The sequence below is a fragment of the Diadema setosum genome, chromosome 19 (genome assembly GCF_964275005.1).
Source record: "Diadema setosum chromosome 19, eeDiaSeto1, whole genome shotgun sequence".
Taxonomy (NCBI): domain Eukaryota; kingdom Metazoa; phylum Echinodermata; class Echinoidea; order Diadematoida; family Diadematidae; genus Diadema; species Diadema setosum.
This window is the reverse complement of record NC_092703.1, coordinates 29,324,349-29,333,999: the sequence shown is the minus strand read 5'-3', so window position 1 is coordinate 29,333,999 and position 9,651 is coordinate 29,324,349. Positions and strand designations below refer to the sequence as shown.

The 9,651-nt window shown below is 37.5% G+C and overlaps 1 protein-coding gene across 1 annotated transcript; it reads left to right on the top strand.

Annotated features, from left to right (window-relative positions):
- The first annotated feature begins 325 nt into the window (after window positions 1-325).
- LOC140242246 (vacuolar protein sorting-associated protein VTA1 homolog) lies at window positions 326-9,015 on the top strand. The gene is made up of 7 exons (XM_072321991.1): window positions 326-437; window positions 1,360-1,454; window positions 2,821-2,954; window positions 3,655-3,730; window positions 4,519-4,624; window positions 5,979-6,221; window positions 6,849-9,015. Exons 1-7 carry the CDS (start codon window positions 338-340, stop codon window positions 6,992-6,994), a joined length of 900 nt encoding a protein of 299 aa, XP_072178092.1. The 5' UTR covers window positions 326-337; the 3' UTR covers window positions 6,995-9,015.
- Window positions 9,016-9,651: the final 636 nt, after the last annotated feature.

The window sequence follows — 9,651 nt, the reverse complement described above, 5'->3', positions numbered from 1 at the left end:
GATAAATAAACGTTGTTTTGGATGACATCACCAATAAAAACGGATCGTAGATCATCTACATTTTACTTCTTGCTAGTCTCTTCCCCAGTTATAGTGAGCTACAAACAAGTAATCATAAATTACTATAATTCATAATTGTTCACACAATATTGAAGTTACAGTTGGCATGCCTGTCTGTATGGTTTAACAATAAAATGATAAAGAACATGCGGCTATCTTGGTGCATCATATAATAATAAAGCATTACAAAGCCTATAAAATTAAATACTGTATACCGAGTCTGGACAAAGAGACTGTACATGTATGTTCACTTTTTTTGGAGATTGCTTCTGTAAAAATGGCGACTGCCGGAATACCAGAGAGTCTGAAATCAATTCGTCCTTTCTTGCTCGTCGCGAAAGAACATGATACCAGAGACCCTGTAATTGCATATTTTTGTGAGTACAATTATATCCTAAAGTTGTACCTCGATTATTGATGGAACAGAGTTGTTTTTATGCGCGGAAGGAGCCAAGGCAGGTGGAAGCCATTATATGTAGTCCCATATATTGCCAAATATGTCGGTGAAACCTTACTGCCGATAGCTACTACAAGTATAGTAAGGGTACTAGGTCTAGCGCAGGGACTTAATGATCGCGCATAGCGTAACTGCGTATAGCAAGCAATATTACGCGTACAGTAGGACTAAGCGCAAAATTTGCCGATACGCCCATGGAATAAAAATACCTGACAACCGCTAAACATGAGAAGAAAGCAGGTAAGAAATTTTGATTTCAAACAAATTTTTCACTAAATTTCCAATTTTTTGGAACAAATTTTTCACTAAATTTCCAATTTTTTACCTTATAATTTACCTACCTTAGCTTAAAATCTTTTTTTAAGGATGTCGTAGCCTAGACGTGTTGTCTCGCTTGTCTCGTTCGTATGATCGTAGCCGATAGAATTCGTAATTTGTTCGATCGATCGTTGATAATATTCTACGAAAGGCGAAGCACGCTACAGTACAGCCGCAGAGAGGGGCAGACACTTTCACGCATGAAACTACATAGGGCAGCTGCGCGATCTTTACATACCCCGAGAAGGTGAACGCATAAAAAAAAGTCCGACATACAAACGGCGACAGCGCACTACTCCGTCATCGTATCATCAGGAGATTCTGGGAGGTGATTTTTCTGCATTTTCGTGATAGTCATTGAGAAATTCAGGTACGATTATGGAATAACTTCTATTATAAGAGCATTTCAAATTTTCGTGCGCGATATCTAGACCCCTCAACCATACACCAGAGTCTGAGATCAAAAGTTGTCAGCGCTTCATTTACTGATTATCTGTTTCCATTCTTGTTTTGCATTGATGCAGGTCGATGCTATGCAGTAGAGATAGCAGTCAAAATGAAGGACAGACCGCCTGAAGTCACCGGCTACCTTGTCTCTCTGATGGACCAACTGGAATCGGTAATTTTGCTGTAGCTTACAATCACGACAATGAACATTCAACAGAATGAAATTTAAAGGGGAAGTCTAGTAACTGATCAGTGATAATCAGTGGAAATGCTGGGAGATGATTGTTCCAATCCTTATGGGATTCATTCAAGAGTCCATTGTATATCTATTGTTGTGTGAAAATGATTTGTTTCAGAACGGTCTCATATTCAAGTAATGTGCAGATTAATGCTCCGTCACTGACCAGGGACGCTAACCTGGAAGCATTAAACTGCACATTACCCGAATATGAGACCATTCTGAAGCAAATCATTTTCACACAACATTAGATATACAATGAACTCTTGAATGAATCCCATAAGGATTGGAACAATCATCGCCCAGCATTTCCACTGATTCCCACTGATCAGTTACTAGCCTTCCCCTTTAAATTACACTTAAATTTACAGTTATTTTCTTATCTTAGATAAGAATTTAGCTGTCACAGCTCTTCACGGTAATGAAAGAATGAATTATGTTTGCTGAGGATATTCAGCACATGCCGTGATACTTTAACGATTACACACAGAAATGTTTTGCACTTGCTAGTAAAATGCTCTAGCATGACTAGTGCAGTGGTCTATTTACTCAGAACTATTCACTCTGAATGCACTACAGATTCTACTGTATCTGAAAACCTTTAACTTGAAGTCTAGACTTTGTGCATGTTACATTGCTTGGGCTCCCAAAGAGATAAATATGTGTATTTTAGGAAAGAACGGCAATGGTACATTTACTAACATGTGATCCTACATTTTTTAACCCGTTGAGGACAGGCTGATTTTGCTACAACACCCATTTCCTATAGACACTTGCCCGAGTATACTCGGGAATCGTCCTCAGTGGGTTAAGGGCAACCACACAGCTACTAAACTTTGAGCATGGATGCATGGATTTTCACTTATGAAATTTTTAAAGACGGTTTAAACTGAAATACAACACAATTCTTTCTGATGACAATTTCAAATTTGTCTTCAAGGAGGCACTGTAGACTGATGCCAAACTGGCATTTGTGACATATTGCTGATCTTAGCATCACTTGAAAAACACTGGAGCTGTGGATAAGAGAAACAATTAACAACTCTATCTCTGTCTGTCTCCCCCCCCCTTTTTTTTTTATTCTCACTCTCTTTCTCAATACACTTGTATTTATTCCTCTGTGAGGGTCTTACACAGTTACTGTACTTTTGGATTTTGATTGAGACATTTAGTGAACAAAACAAAATTGGGATTTTCTTTTTTTTTATCGATCTCCTACTGTATGTGATTTACAGCTCACTAGCTTATGTTGATATCTTTTAGCATTATTTTTTTCTTCTAAATTTTGAATGAATTCCAGCAAAAGAAAACATTGCTGGCACAGGGCAATGAAGCGGTGAGCAATGACCTCGTAGCATCTGCCCATGTGGAGAACTACGCTCTCAAGCTTTTCTCGTTTGCGGATACAGAGGATAGAAAAGGGGTCTCCAACAAGTGAGTTCATTTATTTATGTCTGTAAAGACTTACAGGTCCCTAAAAATCCGTGTGTACAGTATGTTGGCCATTATTGTTGCCATTTGGTCTGTACATAACCAAGTCACTTAATCATTAAGATATGCATCATATATTTGTGAACATTTTTTTTTCTCAATATTTTTTTTTTTTCTGCTCAAGCCCACCTCTAGAATTGTAAAAAAAAAAAAAAAAAAAAAAAATATCCTCCAGTTCATCTGTATTCATATTCCAGTTGTGACATCCTCCTCCTGTAACACTTACTAGCTGAATGATAGACATAGATATGCGCCTTCCTATTCATTGCTATTACTATCTGCTCTTACAACAGCATCACATGTTTTTTTTTTTGGTTTTTTTTTTGTGTACACAAATGTTTCTGACAAATTTTTGTTGTATCAATAAATGGTATGGCACATGTCTGTTCCTATTGTTCAGCTGAATTGTTGATATGACTAGAAGTAAACATGCAACTAGACCATGGATATTTAAGAAATGAATATTTACCTTAGTAGCCACTCCACATAGATGTGTACACAGATATATAAATCAGTATATATCATCTTCCTTTTTTTGTAAGCAAGAGATCTAACAATCTATACCTTTGATCAATTTCAAATTTAATCCATCTACGTTGTCTTACTGCTATCTTCCTGCATGCTGATAATTGGACGAAACCAGAGCTGTTGTCAAGTCTTTCCACACAGCCAGCATCCTGTTTGATGTCATGCAGACGTTTGGCGAGCTCACAGAGGAGGTAAGTTCATCTACTGTAATATTCATGCATCGACCAAATTAACTGTATAAGCTGTCATTTTCGCAATGGTTTAATTTTCACGAATTTGGCGAATCACAGGTGGATCGCAAATCTAACAACACATGAAAAGAGCGCATTTACAATAGCGTCAGTGTCAATTTGTGAAAACAACATCTTGTGAAAATGTATATGACCTCCTCATTCGTGAAAATATCTGTACGCAAAAATAACAGCTTATGCAGTACTTCACTGTCGTAAGACATCAGACCTTGTAAGGCATTATTATCGTCAAATAGTGGGACAGCAAAATTAATACAATTACAGCTCAGGACAATTAATTTACCTGATAGAGAAGGTCTCTTTTACATGTAACTTGGATATGAAAGCACTTCTATTGTTTTGTGTATTTGTACGTATGTGCATGTGTTTGACATAATGCAAATTTTGAAGGAATTATCATACAGTAATTTAGATGGATAGAGTTCAGCAGATTTCATCGTGTTTTGATTTTCATTGTCATTTCATATATACATTCCGTATGTATTTTTTTTTAGCACAGCCAGCTCAGCTTATATTCATCATTATAACAATTATTTTCTTATCATTGTGACTGCTATTCTTTTATTAGTTACTATTATCATTATTACTATTATTATTGTTATTATTATTGTCATTATCATCATTATTGTTATGATTGATTTGTATCATTGTATTTATTTATTTGTTTATTTATTCATTTATAATTACAATTATTATTATTATTTTATTGTTGTTTTTTTTTATAAAAGATCATCCAGAGTAGGAAATATGCAAAGTGGAAAGCGACATACATCCATGGCTGCTTGAAGAGAGGGGAGACGCCAGTGCCTGGGCCAGCAGGTTGGACGGAAGGAGGTAAGGGGAATCCCCACTTCCAGGTAGAACTACCCTTGCCATGACTTGCCCTTATCTATGAAAGAGGAGACCATCAGATTTACTGTAAAAGTGGAAATTTTCGCGGTGTTGAAATTTTCGCGCATTTCGCACAACCAGAAACAAGCGCGAAAATAAAAGCACGCGAATATTTTTTGCATGCCATATGTTCCAGTGGTTACTGTCTTGATTCCGCGGAATTAAAAATATGCGAAATTCTTCTTACCCGGCCAAGCGCGAAAAATTAGTCGCACAAAAATATCCACTTTTACAGGATGTGGATCACAATCACACAATAGGCTTAATGGTGTGAATTGTCATCTGGTTTAGATTCATGATGTGATGTGCCCATGCACAGCCCCTGCAGAGTTTACACTTAACTTCTCCAGAGAAGGATTTGATTTGTATGTTATTTGAGTGTCTCATTGTTCAAATTACAACATACCCTTGTTAGTGAGAATGAGCGAAAAGACAAAAAACTGGTGAAAACCGTTTACTGTAAAAGTGGATATTTTCGAGCGACTGATTTTTCGTGCTTGGCCCGCTAACAAGAGTTTCGCATGTTTTTAATTCCACGGAATCAAGACATCAACTACTGGAACGTATGGCAAGCAAAAATATTTGCTTGCTTTTATTTTCGCGCTAGTTTCTGGTTGCGCGAAATGTGCAAAAATTTCAACACCGCAAAAATTTCCACTTATACAATATATATGAAAAATTGACCTTGGTAGATTTGAGTACTAGGTATATGGGACTCCTACATTATCCAGTATTTGTAAATCGAATATTTAGTCTGATGGCGATTTTCTTGAACAGATCCATTCTCATCTGCCAGAATGATATACTGTATGATATGTGATGTCATGTTTCATGCAGTAATGTCCATAAAAGCACAGTCCTACACTAGTATGTAGAGTTCTCATTTCCACAAACTATATCCTACTTTTATTGACCGATTCGGGTTCGTTGAGGGCAGCAGACATTTTACGGCACAGGGCGCAGCCATAGTGGGTGTATCAGCCGACCCCCCCTGCTCTCCCCCACCCCGGGGCAACATGTTTACACGCACTTGTAACAAAGGTTCGCGCACTAAGCAAGCATTCGCGCACTCAGTACGAGACGCCTATTGGCTAAAGCAGTTTTACATTCTGTGCGCGTGCTAATGTAGGGAGAGGGGTGGGGGAGTGCGGAGGGGGGGTCGGCTGATACACCCACTATGGCTGCGCCCATGCCAAAAATACACATAGCGCGTCACAGAATCGGTCAATAGGAACAGAATGAAGAAAAAAAAATTGTATTTTGATTTGCCCTTTGGCACTTGTTTTTCTCTCATTAGCTGAAGGGGGAGCCCCAGCCCTGCCCCATCCGTCAACCCTTCAGCCAGGCCCACCTGCCCCTGGTGCCCCGATGCCAGGTGGGGCCTACCCACCAGTACCTGGCAACCCTGCAGCAGCATACCCCCCTCCCCAGCAACCCTCCACCAACCAGCTGGCGCCGGGAGTGCCACCGGGGCAGCACGCGCCCCCGTCCACGCCCGATCAGGGGGCGTACCAAGCAGGCATGCCTGGACCAAGCACAGGTAGGGTCTCCGAATGGTTTGATACTTGTTAAGGCAAAGATTGCAATGTATACATTCTTCAGGGGGGACTTGGACAGTGTCTGCAAACAAAAAACAGACACACAAACAAACACACTCATCATTCCATTGCAATTTTAATGGCAGATACATCTCAATGTTGATTATGGTGCTGGCATTACATGAATTGATGTCTGATAAACTCACCCATTCATTCTGTAAAGCTGTCACAACATTCAACCTTTTTAAAAAGAGTAAAGCACCCTAATGATAGTTATTTCATGTTACACTGCCAAACATTCTGAAATTTAGTTGAAATAGTAAACCTTATCCTTGCCTACATGTATGTACATATCAGTTTGATACGCCTCAGTTATTGGTATACTGGTCCTGTACTTAAACAGATATGAATGAATAAATAATCACTTAGTTTTTCGATACCTAAATCGACTGGGGTAAAAGCTCAAAGCTCAAATTCTAAGGTCATCAAAATTATGTTAAAATGCAATTTTCGAGTTTCGACTTCATTTAGGTAAGTCCATCAATTGTGTTTGATAATGTAATGTAATGTAATGGTTTGGTAATGGTTTTCTCTACTCATTTATTCTTTCATGTGGTTTTCCATTCCAGGGTCAGTGCAACTTCAACAGCAAGACTTTGACAAGGCTCAGAAATTCTGCAAATTTGCTGTTAGCGCACTCCAGTACGAAGATGTCCCTGCGGCAATAGATAATTTGGAAAAGGCGCTGAGGTTACTTCGAACTGGCCGAGAATGATGCACAGTGTTGCCTGTCTGTATGTATGTATGCGTGTGAGAGTGTGTGTAATGTGTCACTCTGTCAGTCAATGTCCTCTCTGTGAAAAACCAATATGTATATTATACTTATCGTTATGGTGAATGTAAATGCCTGAGATATATAACAAAGTGATACAGCTGCTGCTTATTTCATTTTGTTTCGACACATGGGACCTTATGAGAATTATCTCATACCAAGATTGTTCTACAGCCCTGCCATGAAATGACTACGATCGTTTTTCGCCAAGCTATTATAACAAATGACCCAGTAAGAATACTTATTGTATTGCCCATTATGCGTGTGTATTACATCTAAACTGGTTGAAGCAATTCATGTTTTTCCTGTCAATCCTTTGAAAAAAAAAGTCAAAGCAAGTAGTAAACCCATCCCTTGATTACTGTAAAATATGATAAATTCACGGCATGAAAATTTCGCGAATTGGAGCCAACGGGCTTTCTCGCAGCATGAAATTTTTGCGACTTGCCTCTGGCATCCAGTGCATATTGGGTAGGCAAGAACTTTCGCATGCATTTTAATTTTGCGAATGTTGCTGCTCACAAAATTTGCAAAATTAAAATGCAAGCGAACATTCCTCGTTTTACAGCAATTAGATTCTTTTCTGCATTTCAGTACTGGCAATACAAAAACAATAAGAAATCAGTGTCTGTTCTAAATTTGGCGGTTCTAGGATCTTGATCATGTTCAATAGGTAGAGAAAAACCAATTGCCAGGGACAAAGAGTATCTAGCATCTTGTGTCATGGTCATTCTACCGAATTCATCCTGTTTCTATCATTTCTGGAGTAAGTGAAATAAAAGTAAGATTAAGTAAGACAGAATAGCCATGGAATTTCTGTAGCCATGCAGTCGTAGCAGCATGTTTAGCGTAGCATGCCAAAGTGCCAAGTTTGTAGGATGGCGCAATCTTTGAGGATTGAAATAAAAAGGAAGAAGGAAAAGAGGTAAATAGTTGGAAATTATGTAGCTTTGGACATATCTTTCACTTATTTATTTCGTACTGTAAGTTGTTATTGGAAATATTCCATCATTAAAAAAGTTGCAGTAGACTAACATTTTGCAAGCAGTGTTGAGATGGGGAAGGAAAAGTTCTGTTGCATTTGTAAATTTTGCAAATGTGATGTGTGTAATATAAAATGTTTTGAGAAAGTTTACTATTCTCAAAAGTATATTTTTCTTTTTATTGCAGTTCAAGTCCTCATTACGGTCTGTGTGTATTCGAAAATAAAATCAAAACAGCAACCCAGCAGCTTTTTGGTAGAATCTACTAAACTATGATCACCATTAATCGCAATTCCAATTATTTTAGTAAAAGTGCTGAGAATTTAAGCAATTGAGAATGCCTGTATAACCTCTGTATTAAAGTTAAAAACAACAAAAATCTTGCAGTAGTAACCATAGAACACTGACAATGCCCCCAACTGATTATCACCTAGCTGCTTCCATGGTTACTTTAAGATTTAAAATGATGTACAGTGCTCCCTGCAAACTAAGGCCATGACTTGAGAAGTTATACTGAGACTGAGGAGTAGGGCCTAACTCTTTGTTTGTCATCGTCTACTAAATGTCAGTTTTACTCGTGAATGATAGCAAAGTTTCAGATATAATGTTTATCAATTCATGCAGTTATTGTGTGTGATACACTTTTTTATCTTGTGCACAAGAGAAATTATCCATTATTTTTAATACATAAAGCTTCTGACAGCTCATAAACTAATTTTATTTTGCCAAGTTATTACTAGTATGCGATGTGAAGAGTCATAGACAGGTACGTCAATACTGTACTGCCACAATAAACGTCTCTACCAACCAGGCCAAACAATGCGTTGTAGGGGATGTTTCATCCCAAAATGATGAAAGCATTACAATATATCTGTAATGAACTTTTGATCAATATTGGTTGTCAAACTATTCCCATTCCCAGCAAGGGCCAGACTTTGTACCTGCAATAAATGTGTGATGATGGCATTGAGGCAATCAGAATCATGGATTTTGTGGGTGTTGAGTCTGTTGAGTCTTTTAGAGGATGTGTTCCAATTATGAAAACGACGCAAAATATTGGCATAGCCATAATGTGTGTGAATACATATATATACATGTACATTGTATGTATATACAGTATATACATAATACTTTGGCTCCAGCTTCAGGGAGACATTGCATTCTCATAATTACTTTATTATTAATACATACAGTATATTATTAATAATAATAAAGTAGTTATGAGTATACAATAAAGAGAGAGAGAGAGAGAGAGGTATAAAGAGTTTATATATACACACATATACATAATGCATACACAAATATATGTATTGTCTATGTTAAAAAAAATACCACTTTTCATATCAAATTATAGAGATTCAATGAATCAGCAGTAATGACATTATTATGGGAAGAGTTGCTACACTTCCTAACTTGACATGAAGTGATGTAACAGGTTTTTGTGTGTGAGTGTGTACAAAACTACAAGAAAGATGAGGTAATACATTGTATTATCATCACCTTACTTACTTTTCACTTGGGGTAGTGACTGATATCACCTTTAATACGATTCCAATACTTTAAAAAAAAAATCTTTTCGTGTGATTGAGTAAACTTCATTCTTAAGTTAATGTTGAG

Bases quoted from the DNA above. Each gene is read 5' to 3' on its own strand.
- LOC140242246 (XM_072321991.1), top strand. From the start codon at position 338: ATGGCGACTGCCGGAATACCAGAGAGTCTGAAATCAATTCGTCCTTTC. The intron at 438-1,359 runs GTGAGTACAATT...GCATTGATGCAG, and splicing joins CCCTGTAATTGCATATTTTT to GTCGATGCTATGCAGTAGAG. The intron at 1,455-2,820 runs GTAATTTTGCTG...AATGAATTCCAG, and splicing joins TGATGGACCAACTGGAATCG to CAAAAGAAAACATTGCTGGC.